The sequence below is a fragment of the Tachypleus tridentatus genome, chromosome 4 (assembly GCF_004210375.1).
Source record: "Tachypleus tridentatus isolate NWPU-2018 chromosome 4, ASM421037v1, whole genome shotgun sequence".
In the NCBI taxonomy this organism is placed as follows: Eukaryota; Metazoa; Arthropoda; class Merostomata; order Xiphosura; family Limulidae; genus Tachypleus; species Tachypleus tridentatus.
In genome coordinates, this window is record NC_134828.1 from 91,863,144 (window position 1) to 91,890,280 (window position 27,137).

At 32.9% G+C, this 27,137-nt stretch overlaps 1 protein-coding gene across 2 annotated transcripts in view; it reads right to left on the reverse strand.

The window, feature by feature from the left end:
- Positions 1-405: 405 nt before the first annotated feature.
- Positions 406-27,137, reverse strand: part of LOC143249687 (epithelial sodium channel subunit alpha-like) — a 67,988-nt gene continuing 41,256 nt past the window's right edge. For both annotated transcript variants that reach the window (XM_076499988.1, XM_076499987.1), the window contains 8 exons: positions 25,246-25,403; positions 24,227-24,301; positions 20,226-20,358; positions 19,463-19,538; positions 10,662-10,728; positions 5,483-5,565; positions 4,286-4,361; positions 406-1,925 (listed from right to left, as the gene is read on the reverse strand). In XM_076499988.1, coding sequence (XP_076356103.1) covers positions 1,728-1,925; positions 4,286-4,361; positions 5,483-5,565; positions 10,662-10,728; positions 19,463-19,538; positions 20,226-20,358; positions 24,227-24,301; positions 25,246-25,403 — 866 coding nt within the window. In that variant the 3' untranslated portion in view covers positions 406-1,727. The remainder of the gene's footprint in view (positions 1,926-4,285; positions 4,362-5,482; positions 5,566-10,661; positions 10,729-19,462; positions 19,539-20,225; positions 20,359-24,226; positions 24,302-25,245; positions 25,404-27,137) is intronic.

Genomic DNA, 27,137 nt, shown 5'->3' on the forward strand with positions numbered 1-27,137 from the left:
TTACCAACGAATAGTGGGACTGACACTCTAAAAAGGCGTTTGACGTGAGGGAGATTCGAACCCGCGACCCTCGGATTATAAGTTGAGTGCCTTATACGCCTGGCCGTGCCAGGCCCGCGATAGTATTTAGAATAGTTAATCCAGGTATGATAAATTTAAATGCCTTTTGTATCCTAATAGATTAAATAGATTCAGACCCTAGAATATGGAAAATACTATTTAAACGGAAAAGGTATCATACGCAGTACTGTTAACATCACTGGATGATCTTAATTTGTTCTTTTGTTCTTTTACTAATTAATTTAAATCACAAAAAATCATATCTTCACTTTCTCAAAAATATATTTTTTTGATAATACAACGAAATATTTCAATAATTACACAATACCAGACTACACATGAAATGCTTTAATTAATTATTTTATTACACACTTGCTTATGAGTACGTCATTGGTGCATCTAGCATACAGTTCAAATAAATTAAAACAGATAAACCTAATCGACAGAGATTAGGTTCTTTTAAAAGTCTTACGATTATCAAACGTAGTGTATTATCATACGTGTAATAATTATAAGAGTAAAAGATGTGACCGTGATTGAAAATTCTAAGGATATTATTTGGAGAAAAGGCAAAGAGGCTACATGTTTTAAAAATGATATCCTAGAGAGGATAATTGAGTGTGATTGGAAATTCAAGGGATGTTTTATAGAAGGAAAGGCTTAGAAGATAAATATCTAAATAAACTGTTATACGAGAGCTGTTCAAAAAATACGCAGACTGTTCGAATTGCGCGGCTCCAGTTAGTTTCAGGGGAATCCGCTTGGTGTCGCTAGGTTTGCACAGATCAGCTGATTACGACGCCATTTCCCGATTGCAGATATCTTCATTTGTGTATTAGCTACGCGGTTTTAAGTGAAGTGCGATTTTTTCGTTTGGCGGATTTCAGAATGAATGACCTGAAGGAGCAACGACTCACTGTGAAATTTTGTGTTAAACTTGGAAACTCTGCGACTGAAACTTTTGCTATGCTTAACACGGCTTACGGTGATGTTGCTATGAAGCGTACGGCATGTTTCAAGTGGCATGAACGTTTTAAGGATGATCGACAGTCCATTGAAGATGATGAGCGTTCTGGACGTCCTTCCACGTCAACTGACAACCCACACGTCGACAAAATCAACACCCTGGTGCGGGCAAATCGACGTCTGACTGTCAGGGAGCTTGCTGAAGAGTGTGGGTTATCAGTTGGATCTTGTTACGAGATTTTGACCGAAAAATTGAAGATGCACCGCATTGCTGCGAAATTTGTGCCTCAGAACTCGTGAGTTTTTGGCCAAACACTCGATCACTGTTCTTCCCCACTCCCCCTACTCACCTGACCTTGCTCCTTGAGATATTTTCTTGTTCCCCAAACTCAAAAGACCCTTGAAAGGAAGAAGATTTGAGACGATTCACGAGATTAAGGCAAATGCGACGAAGGAGCTGGAGGACATTACAAAAGAAGCGTGCCAGGACTGTTTCAACAAGTGGAAACACCGTTGGGATAAGTGTGTGCGTTGGGGAGGAGAGTACTTTGAAGGGGTCCCAGACCTGTAACTTCTAAATAAAGTACATTTTGTTTTATGACCTCAGTCCGCGTATTTTTTGAACAGCCCTCGTAGACCAACGTTTTCACTCACTAACTGAGTGAACCGCTACACAAGATACTTTATCAGAATATTGTTGTTCAGTAGTTTTCACTAACTGAGTGAACCGCTACACAAGATACTTTATCAGAATATTGTTGTTCAGTAGTTTTCACTTCCTTGTTTTTGTATTTCTTCAAGCGTACCAGAAAGCCATCCAATATATCAAGACAGTTCAGAAGAGAGACTCCTAACCACATTCCTAGATATCCTCCAATATAACTGAACACTTCGATGTCCTGTAAACAGATTATAAATTACTAAAGAGTTTTAATTAATTCCTGTTAATCTTTTTCTCATATACTCCCATTGATACAACGGTACGTCTGGTAGAAACAACAAAAAATGCTTTTTAACATACGTCTTATATTTAGTGAGTTCGGCTTGGTTTTTGAATTTCGCGCAAAGCTACACGAGGGCTATCTCCTCTAGCCGAGATGAGTGATGGTGTGATGGAGATCCGAACCCGCGACCCTCAGATTAGGAGTCAAGCGTCCTAACTACCCAGCCATGCCCAACTTGTGTGAGTTAGGTGTCTGTCATAAAGTGAGGACTTACAAAGAGGATTAATTCAAACAAAATAAACAACTGATGCTGTTTAGTCCATTACCTCAATAAACGTACAGAGTGGTCCTTACGTTAATTATCTCAGAGAAGGAAACAGATTAGTTATTAATTTTTGCATGTTTTAAATTAGTACACGACTCGGAGACTGATAAGAAATAAGCGTCTTTGTTCAAACTATTAAACCTTAAACATAAAAAGAACAACTGATGTAGAACACTTAACTCATGGACCCCACAGTAACACACTAACACTGTCTCGGAATTTCATGAAGTTCCTTCTCCTAGTTTCTTAATATAACTATTAATACAAAGTCAAGAATGGTAATTTGCATAGTAATCAATGAATAACACCCAACTTTAAAATCAATACACAAAAACATTTCTAAAACTATACATGTTTCAACGTTTACCACTTTTTTTATCAAGGGTGCGTGTGTGTTTTCTTATAGCAAAGCCACATCGGGCTATCTGATGAGCCCACCGGGGGGAATCGAACCTCTCATTTTAGCCTTATAAATCGCTGTACCAGTTGGAGGGGCTCATTATCAAGCGACAATAAAACAATTTCTATGGTTGTTACACGTTTGGAAATGTACGGGTCGTATAAGGGACAAAAGTTTTATGCTGCGTATCAAATGTTATCTATACAGAAAAAATTTACGTGGGGTTGGATGGGGACAACTGTCTAACCAATTTGTAACGTACTAACACGTTTTGATGTTTTCTGAACTTTGATATAGTATTTTAACGTAAAGGCTGAGTTTGTTGTAGAGCTACACGTACGCAGGTCGTGAATACGAGTTTTTGACAAATCTCTAGCCTTTCAATTATAAGGGCCCGGCATGGCCAAGCGCGTAAGGCGTGCGACTCGTAATCCGAGGGGCGCGGGTTCGCGTCACGCTAAACATGCTCGCCCTCCCAGCCGTGGGGGCGTATAATGCCCAACACGGGTATTGAAACCGACGGTCAATCCAACTATTCGTTGGTAAAAGAGTAGCCCAAGAGTTGGCGGTGGATGGTGATGACTAGCTGCCTTCCCTCTAGTCTTACACTGCTAAATTAGGGACGGCTGGCGTAGATAGCCCTCGAGTAGCTTTGCGCGAAACAAAGAATAAGGCATTACATTGAAAATATAACAAAGAATAAGGCATTACATTGAAGACGTGCTTGATTAACGAGAATATCAGTAAGTCTTTCATTAATTTGTGTTATTATTATGTATTTCTTAAATACACTTATAACTGACCAATTTCCTCATAAATATGCAACAAAAAGATTATTCTAAATTTAAATTACAATCATTTTAAGTGCATTATAATAACGTTTGAAAGGTATAAAGTACTTTAAACAAAAAAAACAAACATTTTCCTTCTTTTCAAACTGTAGTATTTAGGCAAAGGATAAACAATGAATAGAATAAATAGTACTACTCAGAATATTGTACTTCTTAGTTCCCGTTATATGCACAAAATAAACGTATGTTGTAAATTTCTAATTCATTCAGTTTCTATTAATCTACTGCACCAGAATGATTTAGAAACAAACTATTTAAATAAAAAGAAATTGGAAGGACACTACTTGTCCCCCGCTAGTACAGAGGTAAGTCTACCGATTTACAACACTAAATCAGGAGTTCGATTCCTCTCGGAGGGCTCCGTAGATAGCTCAATGTGGCTTTGCTATAAGAAAACACCAGCACCTAAACTGTACTTTTCGAGTGCTCTATATTCAGTGATAATCGTTTTGTATTTCTCACAGAAATTATAATTTATACCAAGGTTTACTTTGATAATTTTGTAATACATCATTTATAGACACTAATTTAATATAAAAATGCATATAAAATAAGAATTGAACAAACTCAAAATCTTTAATTAACACCGAAATTATCACAAAGCTCAATGTATTTTAACGAAATTTGTTTATTATTCGTGAGAATTTATTTAGGTTGTCATGAATAAAATTTTGTCACTAATTTACATACAAAACTACTGTTTCAAAGTGAACATTTTTCTTTTATTTAAAACACTCACTTCAAACTTAGGAAACTGCTTATATGTCACATGTGTCATGGAGCTGAAATAGATCAGGACTCTGGCCAAACTTTTTCTGGAGTGAAATACAAACAAAATATTAACCCATTTAAGGATAAAATAGTTACAAATAAAACGATGCCTGCATATACACTATATATTATTCATGATCCTATCACTAAAGAGCCATGGTTAAATGCTGTATAATATTTTGGTTTGTTTTGAATTTCGCACAAAGCTACACGAGGACTATCTGCACTAGCCGTCGCTAATTTAGCAGTATAAGCCGAGATGGAAGACAAGCTAGTCATCACCACCCACCGCCAACTTTTGAGTTACTCTATTACGAACGAATAGTGGTATTGACCATCTGAAAGGGCAAACATGTTTGTTGTGATGGGGATTCGAACTCGTGACCATCGGATTGCGGCTCGAGTACCTTAACCAAGTGGCCATGCCGAATCGTATAATATTTTGGAAGTAACTGTGTATATGTATATATAATAGGTATGATACGATACGTATCTAGATACAAACGTTTTACTAACGGTTTGTCACAAAGATTGACAATCTTGACAATAAAACTTAATTATAAACAGATGAATAATATTAAGCTATTTAAGTTATTTAGTGTAGGTAAATGTTAGTTTGTTTTTTAATTTCGCGCAAACCTACACGAGGTTATCTATGCTAGCCATTTCTAATTTAGCAGTGTAACACTAGAGAGAAGGCAGCTAGTCACCACCACCCACCGCCCACTATAGGTAAACGTTGTTTCCTGCTGCAATTGAAAGTAATCCTAGAAAGAAAAGGATAATGTTTATTTATTTGTATTTTCATGGTGGTTACGAGACTGGTCAAACTGACAGATATAATATAAAACTAATATACTGAATGTAGTAGATACAATATGAAGGTTTACAGAAAAAAAAGGCAATTTATTTCAGAGGTTATAGAGATTCTGAGCGTCGTTTCTGACGGGATTTTGTACTTGTTTAGAGATACTTGTTGAAGATGGACTACATATATATAATGAACATTTTTACATGAACTGACTATTCCCATTTTTTTATTTCTAACATATGTTTTATAAACTGACTAATGATATTTCTGGTAAACATCAGCCTTTAAAACTAATAAATAAAAACAACATTTATTATCATATCGGTAATTAAAGTTTATTTCTACAATGATTACCTTTCTTTCTCCAAGGTTGAAATTCCAGCTTTTCTGCGTGCGAAGTCTGACCATACGTTAAAAACAGATTCCACATTTTTCTTCTATACAATAAACAGAAAATATTCATTAGACTTCAAAATTGTCAAACAAAAAATTCATAATTTTTCGTTTTTAACATTTACTGTACGTTAAAGTGTGATATTACTGACGGATAAACACCACAAAACAAACCGTCAATAATATATTAAGAATTCTAGAAATAAACATTTGAAAAAATAATTCAAGCTAGTAAGTGAGTGTATTTATTATTACAATTGTTACGGTCATTTATTTCATCAGATTCTTTCCTATACTAGGAGTATACTAGCGCACTCACTCTGAGATATAAAAATACACCTCCCAAGCTAGTTGTACGTTGTATTACTGAAAATTTAATGAATTTGTTAGGAAAGGACGTGGCGCCATCTATAAATGTAGTTACCAAATAACAAGAAAAAGAAGAAATTTTAATAATAACAGTTTACTTCTTAATCTATAACATGTAGCTCAGAGCCATCTAGAAATTTCAAAGCTTGTAAGGTTAAACTTTGTGGAGTCCCACTTTATATAGTCATGACTTTGCCAGTTTTGCCAAACCTTTTCATGTTAAACTTGTCCTATTGGTGTGTTCATTTAATTGAAAACCTCGTTTTAATTTTCTACTTCATGAGTGGCCCCCTGCTAGTACAATGGAGAGTCTACGGATTTACAACGCTAAAATAAGGGGTTGAATTCCTCTCGGTGGGCTAATCAAATGTAAGAAAAACACACACTCTTTATGAGTGAATTTGATGTCAGAGTGAATGTTGCTACACAAATGACTGTAGACGGATGCTGTTCTCAAATCTATAAAATATATCGTAGACGTTTGTTTGTTTGTACTTAAGCACAAAGTTACAACAAAAGACCATCTGTGTGCTGCCCACCACGGGGATCGAAACCCAGTTTCTAATGTTGTAAGTCCACAAACGTACTACTTTGCCAGTGAATTCGGGCCTTCTTGAACGTACTTAAACCAGTGTATGGAAGGTACAGATCTGTTTTAATCGCCTGATTTTCTATTTTCTTAATAAACAATTCACATAATCCACGTGACAGAGAGCTGTCCTTGCAGAGGCTATCTATTTGTTCACAGGTTTTATCTTGACAGATGAAACATTTTTAGTGAAAAGTGTAACAAATCTTTCAAAATTTACATGCCTGCGTTTTAATAAAATTTGTTAGATTTGTTGATATTATTTATAGACCTAGATCTGGTGCTTCCTCTGGTGATGTCATTGTATCCATGGAAACAACATCAAAACTGCAGATTTTGTTATTATTACTGAGGTTGTTGAGAATACTTAGGGATTCTAGAACACTTTTAACTCTGTATTTATTGTTGTTCTGTAATGGTTTAATCAGAACATCTTGTAATGATTATAACTGCCATAGGTGAAAAAGATGGAGTGGATGTACATGTATATTGCTTCATCTCCAGTGTAAGCCTTTTGCTATAATGGATTATAAATGGAGACAGTTACCTGGTGATGTCACTTCGAGTGTTCGAAACATTCTAAAGAAACGTTAAATAAAAATAAACAATTTATAGAAAAGTCACATATTTAATACTATGAGTGATGATTATGTAATAGTACAACAAAGTAGAGAATGTTTGTAGGTAGCCATGGCAAACGATCATAATGCAGTAACTTAACATGAACATAATTAATTATTAATTTAATAGTAAATTAATTCATCCTAAAAAGAATGGTTAACACTAATTAATTAAAACATTTATAATTAAATCAACATAAATATAGATGCTTAGCTCTAATTCAGTTATCCATCCTAAAAGGGACAATATAATAATTAATATTTATGGACTTAAGTCTTCAGGAGTAGTTCATTAATACGTTTATAATTTAATGAAGTCTTGAAAAACGAATCTTCGAAAACAATGATAGAATAATTATGTCTTAATCAATCGAGTATTTTCAATTACATAAAATATGTCTGTAGGCTTAAGTGAACCTAAATATGGCAAGAAATATACAATAAATAAAGCTTATACTTTACACAACAAAGTCATTATTAAAACATTTAATATGTAATAATAAACTTTTATTAGTTTTGACACTATATATTGCACATCTTATAGAAAATTTACACACATCAAAACCATTATTTTAACGGCTGTTGTAGGATTGTACACAAGTCATGAAGGTCTAGATTTAACTATGTTAAAATTAATTATCTGTGATAACAATAATAAATGATTGAGTTACTACTTATCCATTCATTTCCTATATAACCATTGACCACTTCCAAACGCACATAAACCTTGTGAAAGAGTGGAATACATTTTTTAAAACTATTCATAGCTTCTTTTAGACAAGTTTCTGTAGGACACTTAATATTTCACAGATCATACATAACCAATAACTGCCATGCAATTAAATATGTCAAATGAATGACTTATAATTTAATAAAATATTATTATTTAAAACAATATAACGTTCATACTGTCTAATGCTGAAGCCAAAATAGAATATTGCACACATACAATCTGGACATAGACTTTTAAGAATTACAAAAGTCAGAAACAAGACTGAAGAATTCAAACCGATATTTAAATCAACCATTATAAACATTTACTGTAAAAACAAAGTATTGTGACAGTACTTTGGAAAAAACTAACGTTGTCACAAACAGTTTGATAAGTGGGACTCATTCAAAGGTCATTTATGAATTGACCAAGTCTATGTGGTTTATGGAAATAAATACTGTGTTGTAATGTAGATGTAGAGCAGAATTAATTATAATACAAGTAAAACAAAGTCGTAGTCCCAACTGATTGATGGACCATAAATTATAAACCAAACTATTCAAGTTTTGATAAAAATTTACTTTTGTTGTACATCTTTGGTAAAACATCTGTTACTATAATTATTACTTACATTTAATAAGAAATTTTAAATTATATTCACTTTACTAATTGCTAATTGTACTAAATCACAGACTGTAATTTATGTATATCTATCTCTATATATATATACACACACACACTAATGTATATATATATATATATACACCAATAATATACACCATACACTAAATAATTTTACTGAAGTCAACAATGTAAATAAAATCTCTGACGTAACTTCACAATACACTACGATACCATTTACCAAAATTTCTTGGTTTATAAAATACTGCCATACACTTCATTATAATAATACCTGCAATATATTAATATGAAAGTAAATTACATTAAATGAAAAATAAGTGACAAGCAATCAAAGTTTTCTTTATTTTAGAATCTCTACAACAATTTAAAAGCTAAATCAGCAGTGCACTTCATTTATAGCTTACAACCTTACTTTTAACATAAAAGTAAAGGATTGTAAAGTATTGCGCATGCTCGAACAATAGGGGAAATTTCAGTGTTTACTCATGTAACAGTGTAAATAAAACAAATATATCGTATACAGACAGGAAAGATTCCAAACACAACACCAGATGGGTTAAGGCGTTCGATTCGTAATCTGAGGGTGGAGGGTTCGAATCCCCGTCGCATCAAACGTGGTCGCCCTTTCAGCCGTGGGAGCGTTATAATGTACGATCAATCCCACTACTCTTTGGTAAAAAAGCAGCCCAAGAATTGGCGGTGGGTGGTGATGACTAGCTGCCTTCCCTCTTGTCTTACACTGCAAAATTATGGACGGCTAGCGCAGATAGCCCTCGTGTAGTTTTGCGCGAAATTCAGAAACCTAACCAAACCAAAACATGTGTTTCGATCGTTTATACAAAATGAACAAACAACTTAGAAATTCTGTTTCAATATTTTTCAAGTTTCTTATAATAAAATACAATACAAATTTTCATGTTTTATAAATCCAGTATGTCTACAATCCAGGTAAGCTGTATGTCCCTTATGCTAAGTTTCCTTTGTTGTTTAAATGTAATATACCAAGTTGATACATATAACTTCTAGAAGTTGTACTCATTGTTTGTTTGTTTGAATTTCTGAGGGTAATCACATAAAATTTGTCTTTTGGCTTAAGTCAACCTAAATAGGGCAAGAAATATAATTTATACTTTAAACAACAAAGTCATTATTAAAACATTTAATTCGCTAGTCAACACCACCCACCGCCAACTCTTGGGCTACTCTTGTTAGCAACGCATAGTGGGATTGATCGTCACATTATAACGCCCCAAGGCTGAAAGGGAGAGCACGTGTGGTGCGATGGGGATTCGAACCCTCCACCCTCAGATTACGAATCGAGTGCCTTAACCACCTGACAATGCCGGGCTAACTTCAATATACGTGCGTAAAATATCGAACTCAAGTATCACAGATATTGAAGCATTTGGTAACATAACTTCAAAATAGGCTGGGATACTGTACACTAGGATACTATTTACGAAAATTTCTTAGTTTATAAATAAATGTCAAGCTTAGTATTTTATGGTTAAATTGCACACTATGGATATTAGTTTCTAACAAATCTCTGTTTGATATGGTAAGCTCATATTTCATCGTAACCCAATGTAAAAGTGTTAATTTACATAAATAAAAATTACACAGTTAACATTTATACTAAAACATTTGTCAACAAAAATTCAAGATATATTAATCTTCTATTTAACAACACCTCTCAGTTTATAAAATACTGACATACACATTAAACTGTAATATGAACGATACTAAATATATGTAATCTAATGCACTACTTAGCATAGTTGTTTTCCTTTTATTATTTATTAAAAGTACTTTTAGTGAAACATGAATCAGGTGGTAAGCCTAAATGTAACTTCCATCTAGAGTTAACGATACAAACATTAACTAACGTATGGATATCTAGAGCTAAACACTTCGGTAACTTGTTCTGCTAGAAATATCCAAGTATCACATTATAAGATAAAATCACATGTCTCTCAATAAAACCGACTTAAAATACACTTAAAACAAATATTTCCAAAATGTGCATCCATATAACCAGATTAAAAATACATGTCACTATACTGTATATTACAATATACGTTTTATACAGTTGAATGAAAAAACCTGTATCAAATTCTCACACACCATACATGTTGCAGATAAACATATAATTCCAACAGTTTAAGTGTTACATGTACTGTACTTAAATAGAGATAAAAGGACAAATACCTCCTTAGGAGCGGTGTCTTCTGGCCACGGATCTTTAACTGTAGTAGTAATGTCATAGTTCACTATTCTGAGTAAATACAAATACAATTACGTAACATATATTAAAATTACGTGAAATGTAGCTATCAACACGACTTTGTCATAAAACAAACACATAACTACGTGCGTTGCTAATAAATATCTTTCAAGCCATAGATATTAGTAAGACTACAACGCTAAGAACCAGGGCTAAAACAACTTGGTTAATACCAACTTGTTTTTAAAAGTTTACCCTAAATTAATTGTCTATAATGTGTCGTTGTGTATATTTCATAATTTGTAATTTGATGAGTTATCTAGGCTTTTAACGTAAACTTCTAATGAGCTAATTGATAAAGTCCGAGGTTTGATTGCATGTGGCAGATATAATACAGATTACCCTTTATAAAGCTTTGCACTTCAAACAAAGAACTAATGAATATAAAACTAACAAAATATCTTCATAGAAAAACTAAAGCCAGGTTCAGACTGATGTCATTCTGATGAGCTGTTGAAATTAATATTCAATTATACCTTATTTTTATAATATTGTTCAAGAAAATTGTCGTACGTCATACAGAATTAAAGAGTAACTAATATACAGAACACTGTTCAATAATATATGATATTGGGCCTTTTAGGTTTTACTTAAGTCACTTTATAGGAACAACTTTACAGGAAGATTGGGTGTTCTTTACTCTCTATAAACCTTGAACAGAGGGTTTACTGAGAAAAGATGTTGCTGTTTTGAATTAAGCACAAAGCTACTCAAAGGGCTATCGGTGCTCTGCCCACCACGGGTATCGAAACCCCGTTTTTAGCGTTCACCGAGTAAAGAAAAAAGAGCAATATTTCATTAGTTCTGTGTTTTATTATAGCAAAGCCACATAGGGCTATCTGTTGAGCCCACCGAGGGGTATCGAACCCCTGATTTTAGCGTTGTAAATCCAGCGACTTACTGCTGTACTCGCGGGGGCATTAGTTCTGACAGACAAACGTAGCCTTAAAACAACTGAGATTGCTGAACGAAAGAAGTATTAAAAATATTTTAGAAAAAAATATATACAAAAGTAGGACTAATTTTAATGTCATTCACCTTAATGTCATTCGCTGTAATGTGTCGGATAATAACCATCATCATCACAGTGAAAACGACGCCGTTTGTATCTCCAAAGACAACACAAGATACGAAACATCGTTCTTATGAAGAGTGACTAGACTCACTAAATTTATTTAGTCAAAACTAAAGACATTTGCTTATTCAACTAGAGTTCAAATTAGTGTCGAAGTAGTTTTGAAGTTCTAATTAAATACAATTAGTATTTGCTGTAGCTCTATTATTTAACTATGATAATATCTAATTTTTATTTCACAATAGTGTCAGAAGATACACTTTGAAAATTAATACATATCTTTATATTATCCAAATGAAAACTGTTTTTCACCGAAGGGGTTACATTTTTTATATTTCTTTGACAGTTATCGAAGCTGATGAAATCACCTTATTGTGAAATTCTTACAAGTTACAAATGATACGTATTTAGACATGGAATTGTAATAAATAAGTAATATACGGCAAAGATTGCCATCAAAACTACTTTAATATGGCAGCTGTGTTGCACTGAATAAAGACCTGGAACATTTCATTAAACCTAAATACTCCACAGCTGAGTGAGGATAGAGAAACCATGTTGGGTTTGAATGAGATTAACTTGCTCTACTATTAACAACCATCTTTGGTTCCACACGTTGAACACTGAACAAGTCCTTAGATATAAGGTCCAACATTAATCATCAGTTCTGATATAAAGGTTAAATTGTATAATTTGTGTTACTTGTGAAATATTTTACAAGATCTACAGATTCCTGTCTTTCTGCAAATGTAAGAAAATATGTAAACCTAGAATATGAATGACTGTAAGAATGTTAGCAAAAACTGAACTACAGTGAATATCGTACCAACTTAAAGAACATTACAGCGTGTCTACTATCTCAAATTTAAACAACGATACTACTAACTTATATTTTAACCAGAATTACTTCACCAACAACATAGTTTGCTTATTAATCAATCAACTTATAATTATAATTACATCCAAAAATTAGTGCAGTGTGCCTATTACTCTGGTCGTTTAGTGTCAGGTTTTATAGATAGACCGAATTCTTTACAGTAGGTAGCTGTGATTTGTTGACATTAAATTTCAACAATAAACAATCAGCACAAATCCACTAGTTTTAATATATTAAAAAGTGTGATACGTATATTCAAATTTTCATTACACTTTTAGTTACTACAGTTGTATTCAGAGCTTTAAATAATTGTCTCTATGTTGTAAAATTCCACACAGTCTGGTTCATTTACTTTAGAACAATTGAAAAAATAAATTATTGTTTTCTACCCTGTTGTTGCAATACAATCTGTGATCATTTCCTTTTAGAACTTGCCACTATACGCTCGTCATGACTAAACTCAGGATCACTCAGTCTAGATCTGTCCAATACTTCTGCATATAATTATATTTCTATGCATTTTGGACGTATATATTATAGCCCGACTAAGGCCTAGAACATTACACAAAATACGAGATACTATGATGCAAAAATACTTGAAGAAAACTACGAGAAAAACTTATGGTTCTAGTAACATGATGCAGTAATACAACAACCAACCAATTCACAACTGATGATTCATATGATTCGAAAATAGTTACGTAAACAAACCTGCAATAAACTATCATTTCTAAAAATAACTCAGTTTAACACTCTTGTCGTACTTATGTTCAAATATTTAATAACAAGCTCCTCTTCAAGAAAAACATTTACAATATTTTGTAAATATTTTTGTATTTTGTACTGAGAGCTGGGCAATTTTGTGGGAACACTGGATGCTCCGCCAGCCTTATTTAGAATGTTTTGCTCCACAAAACTAACCTGGCATGACCAGGTAGTTAGATCATTTGATTCGGAATCTGCGGGTTTGAATTCCTTTCTCACCAAAAGATGTTCGCCCTTTCGGTCATAGTGGTTTTATATTGCGATGGTCAGTCCCACTATTATTTGGTGAAAGAGTAGCCCAAGAATTTTCAGAGGGTTGTGATGAATAGCAACTTTCTCTATAGTTTTTCACTAATAAACTAGGGACAGTTAGTGCAGATAGCTCTCATGTAGCTTTGCACGAAATCCATAACAAACAAACCACATATTAATAAATGCACGAATGCTTTCTTCATAGTATTAGTTTGCAAGCGATCTGTGGCTATGACATCTGCTTCACCATTTACCTAATCTCTAAATTGTCAAATATTTATTCCAATGGGTACAAATGGGTGAAAATGTGAATGTCTCTTTATTCACCATTAAGGATATTCCCTGCTTGACTGGGATTCATGGGACTTATATGGATCTTCGACAAAAAGATGGCAGAATGAACTAGGGCTTTGATAGAAGTGATCTAGATTCGTCCTCTGTCACATTAAGTACAAGCTGTTGTTTTTCTATATTTCTAACATTATTTAGCTGTGAAGCACTCGCACTCATCATAATAAAGGATGAAGAAGCAAATCTTTGGCACAGTGTAAATATGTAATGTTCTTCATCTTGATTTCCTATTGCAAGAAAGTAGTCCACTACTTCCTATGAAGCGCTGGTTTTCATGGCATTAATGTGGCTGGTGACGTTATCTATTAAGGTTACCCCAGATACCTCATAATTATAGCTGTGGCTCCACTTGATAGTGTGGTTTGTGCTCATAAGGATATCTTTTGTTGAGTGTGATATATCTGTGGCTATAGAATGAATAATGACCATTCATATGCCATTGCTCTGTTTGCTGATCCTGCTTTGGAATGGTTGTATTTTGTTGTTGTTTTATTTCATCTTTGATGGAGTCGTTCTTGCGCATCAGAATATTATCAGCACATATTAGGTACTTGAACTGTGAAATTAGGTTGGTTTAGTTTGTTGTGAATTTCGCGCAAAGCTACACGAGTGCTATCTGCGCTAGCCGTTCCTAATTTAGCAGTGTAATGTTAGATAGAAGGCAGCTAGTCATCACCACCCACCGCCAACTCTTGGGCTACTTTTTTACCAACGAATAGTGGGATTGACTGTCACATTTTAAAGCCCCCACGACTGAAAAGGCAAGGATGTTTGATGTGATTGGAATTCGAATCCGCGACCCTCGGATTACGGGTCGAGTGCCTTAACCACCTGGCCATGCCGGGCCTTACATTAGGCTATATGAATGATGTAGATGCTGAATATGACTAGCAACTATGGTAACCATTGTTAAAGTTATGACAAGTATTACACTTCTGTTATCAACACCAGAAGAGGTTGAAATACCACATTAACAATGAATATGGTTTTCACCAATTGAAATGAAAGTTATAAAAGTTAGAATAATAAGATCTCAGGTATGGGTTAAATGACTTCCCAGCTACTTCATAATAACTGCAATTTAAAGTAAGTGATACATTTTGCAACTGTACTTAAATCACTTACATAACAATTTAAATGCTTCTAACATAGACTAGGACGACTATACACCTTATTCAAGTTCTGTGTATATTAGCTCAATGATGCAAAGGTATGTGGATATGTCTAGACAGCGATGAATGTCTTACAGTAGGTCAACTTCATGTACTTGATGTGGTAAAGTTGGAGAATTTCACTCGTGATTCTTTTACGGAATATTTGGGTGTCTGTCATTTCTGGTGTTTTGAAACCAACAAAGTGACATTTCCTAAAATATTAGCTTTTATTGCTGATTAAAACCGCACTTTGATCATTCATGTTCGTATCTGACAAACAGTGTGTTTGTGTTCTGAGTCATATCATTCAATCATAACAGGACCAACTTACCTCACTTTCCATGCTAGTTGTACGTAATGTTTTCAGTTTTCATCTACTGAAACATGTTCATGTTAATCTGTCTTAAGAAGAAGCTTTTATCAGAAACAATATTGGTTTCTATCAGATCATCCCATAACTAATGTCCGAAAATTTAATACAGAAAGTGCATCATCATTTCTGTCTTTGTAGAAGGTGTTAATAACTATAACATGTAGTAGGACTTGTATAAAAATGTCCAGAAAAATAAAATAAACTAACCCAACTACACTTTTTCAGATCATTAATCAAATAAACCCTTATGAAGATAGATGTGTCTGAGGAGCACATTAGGCATATGATGCTTTATGAGTTTACAAAAGGTAATAGTGCAGCAGAAACTGCACTAAACATTCAAGGTGTTTATGGTGGGGAGTCTCTCAATGAAAGAAAATGTCCGAGGTGGTTTCAGAAGTTCAAACCAGGTGACTACAGCTTAAGTGATGCGCCATATTGAGTTTAATGATGACTTGTTGCTGGCTGCACTTAATGAAGATTATGCTGTCACAGTTTAAGAACTAGCATAGAAGTTTAATTCAACCCATTCAACAGTCATCTGCAACAGCTTGGAGAACTATCAAAACTTGGAAAATGGGTCACTCATGATTTCACAGAAGCCAATTTTAGAGCAACTTCTCCGCACTCTCGTGAGCGTAACTCACCTTATTTGAACTGGTTAGTGACTGGAGATGAAAAATGGTTGTTTTATAAAAATGTTAAGTGCTGCAGACAATGGCTTAGTGAAGGTAAACTGGCTTTAGCACAGCCCAAAATGGACCTCCATCTTAGGAAAATCTTGTTAAACGTTTGGTGGGATATAGTTGGTGTGATCCATTTTGAGTTGCTGCCACTCAATGTAACGATTGCATTAGACTTCTATTGTCAACAGTTAGAGCGCTTGAATGTTGCACTGAAAGAAAAGAGGCCTGCTTTGATCAATCATAAAGGTGTTGTGTTACACCAGGATGATGCACGGCCCCATGTAACAAGGATCACATCTGCAAAGATTGAAGACCTAGATGGGAAAAAAAAAAACCCACATCCTTCTTATTCTCCAGACCTTGCTTCATCTGATTATCATCTATTCCGATCTTTGCAAAACAATCTTGATGGAAAAGAGCTTAGAACACATGAAGATGTCAAAACTACCCTCTCTACATTATTTTCATCCAAACTTCAAGACGTTTATAGAAGTGACATTCAGAAGCTTGTGAATCGTTGGCAGGAAGCAATTAATAATAACGGAACATACATTATTGTTTAAATAATATTAAAAGCGTTCGAAATCCTTTCTCTTTTTCTGAACCTAAAATCGGACATTACTTAAGGGATGACCTGATACAAGCTTGTAAAACTATTTATTTATCTTGTGACCCATGAATAGTCACTACTCTACTGATGGAAGGATAACCAACTGTACTTTTATGGACATTACTCTGATTAGAAACTGTCAGCACGTGAGTGTAATCGGGTGAAGTTCATTTTTATTTACGACAGAAGCAAGCTCAGAATGAAAGCATTTATTATGATTTTGGTGGTTAATAGCATGTAAACTACACAAAGGACAATCTGTAGTCTGCTCACCACCGGTATCGAAATCCGGTTTCTAGCAGTATAAGTCCGTAGACATATCACTGTGTCACTGGATGGCTGATTAATAGTGATTACGTCCATATAAGACATGTTTGGGATAGAAGGCAAATACAAAACAATTTTTGGATAAAATTAATATGTTCTGAAACAGTGTTTGCCAGAGTAGATAAAATAGAACTTTTATTATAGTTAATTGTAAAAAACATTAAAATATTTATTCGTAGATATTTCAGCAGTGTTCGTCAATCATTCTATTTTAATCTTTATTTAGAAATAAAACTTGGAGTTAATCTTCACTTAACTTCTATTTGATTGTTGTGAATGCGTAAGCTTAACTCGTTTGTGTAGTTCAATTTTAAATTAAACACATTTAAATTATAATAGAAAGAAATACAGTGAATACATTAAGTTGACCTTTTCAGTTCATTTCGCGAAGCTAGGGCTAAATCTACCGGCTCAAAATACAGGGAATACTGATAGCATAGAATAAAGGCAGCTAGTCTATACCACTTGCCGTCTACTTTCGTGGCTATTATAACCCACTGAATACTGAGATTCACCCATCATTTTATTGTGCACTCACGGTCCCAAATGATTTGCACCAACTGGGTTGCGAACCATAAACCCTTGGGTTCACCATCCGATCGCTCCATTCCACAAAAAACAGCCGGATTGAATTTCAAGCACAGTTTATTAAACAGTGAACAGCGGAAAGTGGTGAAGATATATTCGTATTTGTTTGTTTTTGAATTTCGCGTAAAGCTACATGAGGGCTATCTGCGATATCCATCTATAATTTAGCAGAGCAGAAAGAAAACAGCTAGTCAGCACCACCTACCGCAAACTCTTGGGCTACTCTTTACTACGAAATAATGTTATTGACAGTGATATTATAATACCCCCATAAATGAAAGAACGAGTATGTACGATGACGAATTTCGACCCCGTGACCCTCAGATTGCAATTTGTGCACTCTGACTACTAGGGCATGCTATGCTCTTGCCAAATTTCAAATTGTAATATGTTCACAGGTGAGAATGTCATTAATAAATTAGAATCCTAGTTTCCCTCAAAGGAGGTCGAAAGCCGTCTGGTGGGATAACCCGTTTTAAACATTCGCACAACTATACAATAGTTTGTTATCTTTCAATCAGTCAGTAAATTACGTCACAACAGAAAACCCTAACGTTGCAGTTTGCAGTGTCGTGACGTCAGTAAAACGTGAGCGTGCCAAAAATAATGAGAATTGTGTACTCTCTAGGCTACAACACATCATGACATGTGAAGAATTATGCACTCTCTAGGCTACAACACATCATGACATGTGAAGAATTGTGCACTCTTTAGGCTACAACACATCACGACATGTGAAGAATTGTGCACTCTCTAGGCTACAACACATCACGACATGTGAACATCAAAAGTAAGAAATGAAGATATATGTCACTTTTAATCTTTGTTTTATTTATTATTTAAGCAGAACACTTTCGAAGACCCTAAGGAAGTACAATCAGCTTCTATAGTTCTATTTGACCGTAGAACAGTTAACTTGTCCAACTGACCAGAAGGTAAATCATACCTTATAACAAAAAGTAACAAATACACGAATAACAGTCTGTCTCAGTAGAATGTGTAAATCATATTATTTTGTTGAGTTTATTTTACAAAATTACATTTTCTCCGTGCAAAACGGTTCGGCGTAACTCATGTTGGGTCACTTCGTTGACAGCTCTATACCAGATCTTTTGGGTGAATTTTAACACAAATAAAAAACCACTAAACAGTTACTGTAGCAAAAGGAACAGTTTAGGTTTGTAAACATATGTAAGATACAAAAACGTATTTCTTCCCCAGTAATTATCTACTGACAATTGTTGTATTTAGGACATTTTTATGTTTCACTGCACTACAGTACATAAGAACGTTTTCTTTTAATAAAAAATTCAGTTCAGTCTAATGAATACGTACAACATATGTAGATTAGTAACTACATTAATCATATTAAGTACAAATATTTAATTCATTTCTTAATAGGTAAAACAGTTTATTTTACATTAATAAATTTCGATAATTTATTGGATGTAGTAAGTAAACTTATTTTTTCTAAGTCTAAACACTTGATTGTTGTTTAGTATATCAGTTGTATGCTGTAGCTCATTGGTCGACAACCTAACTGATATAAAATATCTGAAGTTTTAATTGTATTTTAAAGAAAAGAAGTTAAAACGATACTCGACCAAGATCATTGTTCAAAGCCACCAAACCCTGTATATTTAGTGTTTGAGACAGACACCACTTACCTGCATGGATGGACACATTTGGCTTCACACGGTGATATTTTGTCTTTGTTCTTTTCAACAGTTTTCTGACATTTATCTGTAAATAAACATGTTATCGAATTCACGATATATTGTTGGGATCTATTTATAAATTTACCTGTAAACAATTAGAAGGGCAATCGAGTCACTTTTTATAGTCCAATGAACCACTATAATCATTAATACATGTAGACTTTTACACTTATATAGTTTTCTAATAAAAATATAGTAGACATGACATTTACATAATCCCTACATGAAAGTGTCATCACTATTTTATTATTAGCATTTGTTAAAGGACTGATACTAGCCATCCTTACAGTAATTTCACTTTAAACTTTTTTTTACTTGTTGTTAATAATTTACTTAGCAACAAGTTAACAACCACTGTTCAGGTTCTGTGTTTCATAGAGTTTCTATTCTTTGTTCTTTTACTTTTTTGTCTGTGTCTGTACTTACAGCTTTCTGTGTCTCTACTTACAGCTTTCTGTGTCTGTACTTACAACTTTCTGTGTCTGTACTTACAGCTTTCTGTGTCTCTACTTACAGCTTTCTGTGTTTGTACTTACAGCTTTCTGTGTCTGTACTTACAGCTTTCTGTGTCTGTACTTACAGCTTTTTGTGTCTCTACTTACAGCTTTCTGTGTCTGTACTTACAACTTTCTGTGTCTGTACTTACAGCTTTCTGTGTCTGTACTTACAGCTTTCTGTGTCTGTACTTACAGCTTTTTGTGTTTGTACTTACAGCTTTCTGTATCGTAACGTCCACATGGACGTGCAGAAGAGCTGTTTACTGGAACTCCATTAGATTTGATATGAGTTGCGAAACACTTGCACTGATCGATTAGTTCTTTCTGGGTACATCCTTCAATACAGATCTGTAGGATGTCAAGATTTACATATCAGAAAACCAACAGGATAATATTTACACCTTATTGAAATGTATTTAATAACAGTTTACAAAAATAAACAACTGAAAATAGATAATAGAATTAAGGAACATTGTCATGTTCAAAAGACTATACGATGGATTACTGATGAGTTATTAATTTATTATATCATCATTAGGTACTAAATATTAGTTTGTATATGTATCATATATATAATAATAATAATAATAAATTTATTAAGCAATAAATTAGACACAAAAAATCAAATAACAATATAAAACCATCAACAAAGAGTTAACTCGTCCTGTGATGGTTAAACACATAATAAAGTAAAATCAAAACTTACAAAATCAAAATAAAGTTCCCAGAATATTATCATCAGTATTTAAGATCCATTGTTTTAAGTATTTCTTTTGATTAACACGATTAATAGAAGATCTTATACTATAAGGAATAAAATTATGAATACGAGGTGCCAAATAAAGATATTGATGAAGTGTAACTGTTTTTCGTGGTGTGGGTACATTAATTGGAAAAAAAGATTGAAGTCTTGTAAAATATGAAGTGACTTTAAAAGGCCTATTAAAAGAAACATGCATTGTAGATAAAGCTAAAAAATATAAATAAAGTTTATCATATGAAAGAGGGGAGTTAAATTTACTGAAATCGGTATCAAGCCTATGGGTAAAAATAAGAGAGAAAACACTTTTTTGCAACTTGTGAATAGGAATTAAAAAAGTCTTATATGTGCCACCCAAATTGAAATACAATATTGTAAGAAAGATTGAAAGAGAGCATAATATACACTTAACAAAATATGATAAGGAGCACAATGACTAAGTTCAAAAATTAGCATAGAACTATATTTTAATTTATTAACTAAAGAATTAATATGAAATTGCCAATTTAATTTTCGATCTAAAATAATTCCTAAATATTTAACAGAGGAAACTTGAGTCAATTTGGGACACTTACAATTAGGGTAAGTATAACAATCATTGGAATGATAAAAAATAGAAGGAAAAGCTGGAATGACACCATAAAGGTTAAACTGAAGAAGAAAAGATTTAGATATATTTAAGGATAAGCCATTACAGAAAAGCCAATTTTAATTTTATTAAGATCACTAGAAATAATGGCTTCATTAATTAGATTTGGCTTACTATAAACAACAGCAATATCATCGGCATAGGCTTGGATATCTCCAGAAAACTGTTGGTAAAGAATATCATATATATAAATGAGAAATAATAAAGGGCCCAGAACAGAACCTTGTGGTACTCCAACATTAATTGTAAGCCAATCACTATAATTATTATGGATACAAACCGATTGCTTTCTATTGTGAAAGTAAGAAAAAAAACAATCAAAAACAATGCCTCTAAAACCATAATAAGATAATTTATTTAACAAAATTTTATGATTAACAGAATCAAAAGCTTTGGCTAAGTCAAGAAAAACAGCAATTGGATGAAGATCAGAATCCAAAGCTTCTGTAATACTTCCCACAAGTTTAGCAACAGCAACCTCCGTTCCAAGCCCAGGCCGAAAGCCAAATTGAGAAGGAGACAAAGCTGAATGTCTATCAAGAAATGATAAAATTCTAATCTTCATAGATTTTTCAAATAGTTTAGAGAAATGTATTAATAAGGAAATAGGTCTATAATTCGTAAAATCAAAAATATTACCAGATTTATAAATAGGAATGACCAATGATAACTTTAAAGCATTAGGAAAGTTCCCTTGAGTAAAAGATAAATTAATTAAAAAAGTCAAAATTGGTGCAAAAAGATTAGCATTAGCTTTCAAAATCTTAACCGAAACACCATTAGAAGCTGAATTTGATAAGGAGAAAATATTATTCATAGTTTCAGATACAGTAACAGGATATAGGTAACAAGAAGAAGAAGGAGCAGGAGGCATGCCCTGAGAACAAAATTTAGGATTGGAGCAAGTAGATTTAGCAACATTAACAAAAAAATAATTCAAATCAGATAAATCAGTAGTACCAAAATTACAAAATTTCTTTTTTTTTTAACATCAATAATAGAGTTAACAATATTCCAATTCTGTTTAATAGTTTTAGCATTCTTAAACAGGTGATGTTAATAAGTCCATTTAGTCTTACGGGTCAAACTAACAACATAATTCCTTAAACACTTAAATCTAATCTTTAGGTAAATATCATCAGGAAATTGATGTACTTTCTTTTTTAACTTATCTCTTTTAATCATTAACAAAACCAATTATCGGTGATAATTTACTTCAGTCTTCAACCATGTAAAACATTTAATGTTATAGAAGAAACTTAGATTCTATCTGGATCTTTCTATTAAAAAACCAGTGTGCTATTCTGTCTTGTGGGTTCCAGGTTTACCGAGCGAGTTATCAGCTAGTCAGTTTAAAGGGGTCCAATTGGTTGTCAAATACAAACATCCAACCCCAGCAATGGATTTATCCTTCACTTGCACGTATTATGATCCACGTGTTAAATTTCAAGTTTACACATTATAGAAGTTATCCACAACTAAACATAATGATGACATGTTATTTCCTTAAGTACTATATTAAATTCACGTTCTAAACAGGCTGGTACTTTATTACTTGATGAAACTGGGTTATTTGGACGTTAAAGACGGTTCTGTCTAACTTTTGTTTCACCCATATGTTTCACATGTTATTCCATTTTATTATATATTTCTCTTTTCCAGTGTTTTATGTTCTTGTTAAGCCTTTATTATATCTTCAGTGATGTCGAGAAACCCACTTGTTGAGAAATTTATATGCAAAAACGGCTCTTTTGGGTTGAGAAATTATTTTACATAGAAGAGTGAACAACGTTTCGACCTGACGATGACCGAAGAAGGTCGAAACGTTGTTCGTTCTTCTATGTAAAATATTTTCTCAACCCAAACGAGCCGTTTTTGCATATAAATTTATTATATCTTGTTCTCAATTTATACTTCTGTTATTATCTTCTTCCTTCTCTTTATTGGAACAGACATTCACAATGGAAGTTGTGAAGGTTACTTTGTTTTAATTGACTGTTGAAATAGCTTGGTTAACCCTAACTATGACTGTAATACATTTGAGTACTTTACCAACTTCATATCCTTGGATAGTTGCCAGAAAGACGTCTTTAACCAAGGTAGTAAGACAAAGTTTTTGTGTTTAAATGTCTTCTTACTTACACTTTTTATTATATTATCTTTCAGGTGGTCAGGGTATTTACGGTGAATGAGGGTCATGCTGATATGTATTTTTTATTGTTTTTAACAGCTTCATCATTACACATATTTTTTCGTTCTGGAGGATAGACAGACTGTGAAGTGTGTAAGTTGATTCCATTACCAATGGAAGGTATTAGTTCAAACAAACATTAAAACTTTTATCATAGGAATAACTAACTTTGAATTACAGATCTTTCTACCTCATACTGTCCTTCTCTGAACAGCCATGTTGACAGTAGCAGCTCAACATAGGATATGAACAGATTAGTAATTACGAGTTAACACAAATAATGTTAATAATAACTAATTAGATATAGGTGGGGTTGCAAGCTACTAACTGTATTTAAGTATTTAAGAAACTTTGTACTTGTATTAAATTGTAACTAAAGATAGATTCACTTTATTTTCTTAACAATGTCATTATAAAAACACAATATTTTAAGATTTTGCATTGATTCGTATTGTAATATAATTGTTTATAAAATCATTTTAAAATCAATAAAACTGTCACAATTTCATCTTTATTTCACATTAGATACTGTTTGTTTTTAAGTGATGTTGTTAAGTATTTCTGTTATCACTACAGTTATAAATCATAACACTATGACAATAATGATTCAACTCACCAACTTATCCATACCAAGTTGGTTCTGATTGTGGCATTCTTCACCATATGGTGTAGACAGTGTCTCTGCGGTGGACTGGACAAATATAAGAACACACTTTTAGTACTTCTTCGATACGTGTGTACAAATTACACATATCCGTATAAATTACTATGTTTTACATATTAAATAACTAGATATGTATAAATTACATCTACGTGTATAAATTAGTATGATTTTCATAGTAAATAATTAGTGTGTGTTTTCTTATAACAAAGCCACTCCGGGATATCTGCTGAGCCCACCGAGGGGAATCAAACGCCTGATTGTGCGTTGTAAATCCGAAGACATACCGCTGTACTAGTGGGTGGCCTATTTTTTCTCCCCCACCGATAAATAATTAGATATGTACAAATTACATCCATCTGTATAAATTAGTATGTATTATATATTAACTAGTTAGATATGTATTAATTAGTATGATTTACATATTAAATAATTAGATATGTATAAATTACACCCATCTGTATAAATTAGTATGTATTACATATTAAATAACTAGATATATATAAATTTTACCCATCTGTATAAATTGCTGTCTTAGATACTAAATAATACTTTAAGATCTCTCTTTATTAAACGTTTCACTGTTCATCCTTTTATTTTATAACATCTACGTATAAAAACAGTGTCTATAAACAGTGACAAAGCGGTTAACAACACAAAGTATTATGAAATCAAACTGAATTAGTTTCTAGAGCTGAAAATAAGCTTGTTTGCTAAGCGTTAAATAGTTTACTGAACGTGTGTGTATCTTTATAATTCACTTCATACGTACGATAAACATACTTGTCAATTTAAACTATCTTTAACATCATTCAACCGAGATGCGTCTAATCATTGAAAGAAACTATAAACATACATTTCTTGATAAAACAAATTAATAATAATTAATACTTGATATTTAATTAATGTACACGTTTTCAAACTTGTGGGTAAATGTAAAATAACTTGTTCTAGAAGTTATATTAAAACATCACCTGTTTGAGTTTTAGTTCATAATCTTTACCAGGTTCCAACAGCACACCATTAGCAGTGGTAAATTCAGGTATGTAGTTCTTGTGGTGAACAACCAGTTTAACCTCCACTTTATCAGCTAAGACTTCTTCTGGTTCCAAGTTTACTATGGCCCAAAATTCTGTTTTAAGGTTAAAGTGTAAAAATAAAATATAATTATAAATGTATCTTGTGTTTGAACGTTATTCATAGTGTATTCTGTGTCCTAAATACATTTCAATAAATTGTACCAGTACAGACTCGTAATGTAACAATTCTCACACATTCAGGTAGATTGTAATAACGTAAGACTAACATTTTTCAACACCAACCTGATCCAGCATGATGAACCAATTGTGGGGCTGAACGAAAGGTTTCCTGGGTAGCAACTTGTATCAGGCGAAAAAAACAATAAACCTGAAGTAATATTTTTATACGTCTGAAGTTTTTATATCCACCATTAACACATTAAAATGAAAGGTGTAGTGAATATATTAAGCCTAATTTGACCTTTGTAGTTCAGCCACAGATAGTAATGAATGAAGTTTTGTAATAAAACAGTTAAAACAATCAAGTCAATGTGTTTAACAAAGACTTCTTCAAAGGTTTATTTATAATTTAATAATATTAACAATATTGACATAGGATGTGTTGTTTAGTGGTGTAATAAATTAAGGTCGACCCTGCATGATCTTACAACTCACGAATTACTTATGTATGACGTGTATATATATAGATACGTAGTAGGTTAGGGTAGCAACATCAATAAATATTGTCATACACATATCACCATTACACTCTGAGGATACGATAAACAACAAGACAAAATAAAGTGTGATGTCGAGTGTTGTATTATCAGTAGAGGTTTGTAATGCATTAAATATTTTGTAATACACATAAATATTATTTCAAATACACCCTACATATGTATGTGTATAACATTAGAGAAATCATTAAAATCATGTTAAAGGTAAGATTTTCTGTAAGTTTTTTGTACTCCTTGAGGTTTTAACGGAACGAGCTAACAAAACCAGAAACTAGTGTACAGATTTATTGTGAGGTTTACTTGATCTAGAAGTTTGGGAAATGTCAGTTTTATTCAGAGAAAACAACCTCACCAGATTGTGGAATTAGTGTCACCATCTTCGAAGACTGAGCAACTTGTAGTAAGAGATAGACTTTAATATCTTATTGATTAAAGTAATTTATCATTTTTTTGTTTCGTCTACATACATTCATCTTATCCAGTTATCATTTATTTTATAATAATATGTACTCAACCAGTATTATTGTGTTTTTTTTTATATTTGATACATTTTTCAGCTTTCTCGAAAACATTTATAAATAATTTGCATATAAATGTGCGTAAACATCATTATAAATTACGTGTCAGTTAAGACATCTACGATACATAATGGATAAATATTTTTTTACACGTACTTAGGAAGATTAATCGGCTGAATATTGCAAATTATTAATAATTATTCATATATATACCATAGTCTTCAGTACATGGCCCTTAATACTTAAAAGTTAGTATATAATAACGTAGTTAAATACACAGATCATATCCAACTAATAAACGTAATAAATTACTCATCATTACACAAGAAACACAAATATGTGAGAGTTTTTGGAAAATGAACTTTATTTCAGAAGAAATAAATGGTTACAAACATGACGGTAGGTGTCGAGATGGACTGAAATGACGTGGTGAGCTTCAACATTATTTAAACTTAACCTATTTAGATATGTAATAATGTATTAGTGCCCCTTAAAGATTAAAATAGCAATCAGTATGAGTTACTAAAGCTAATCTCGGTATTACCTCCATCTACAAGTTGGGGAAGCTACTACTAGTTACTAAAGCTACTCC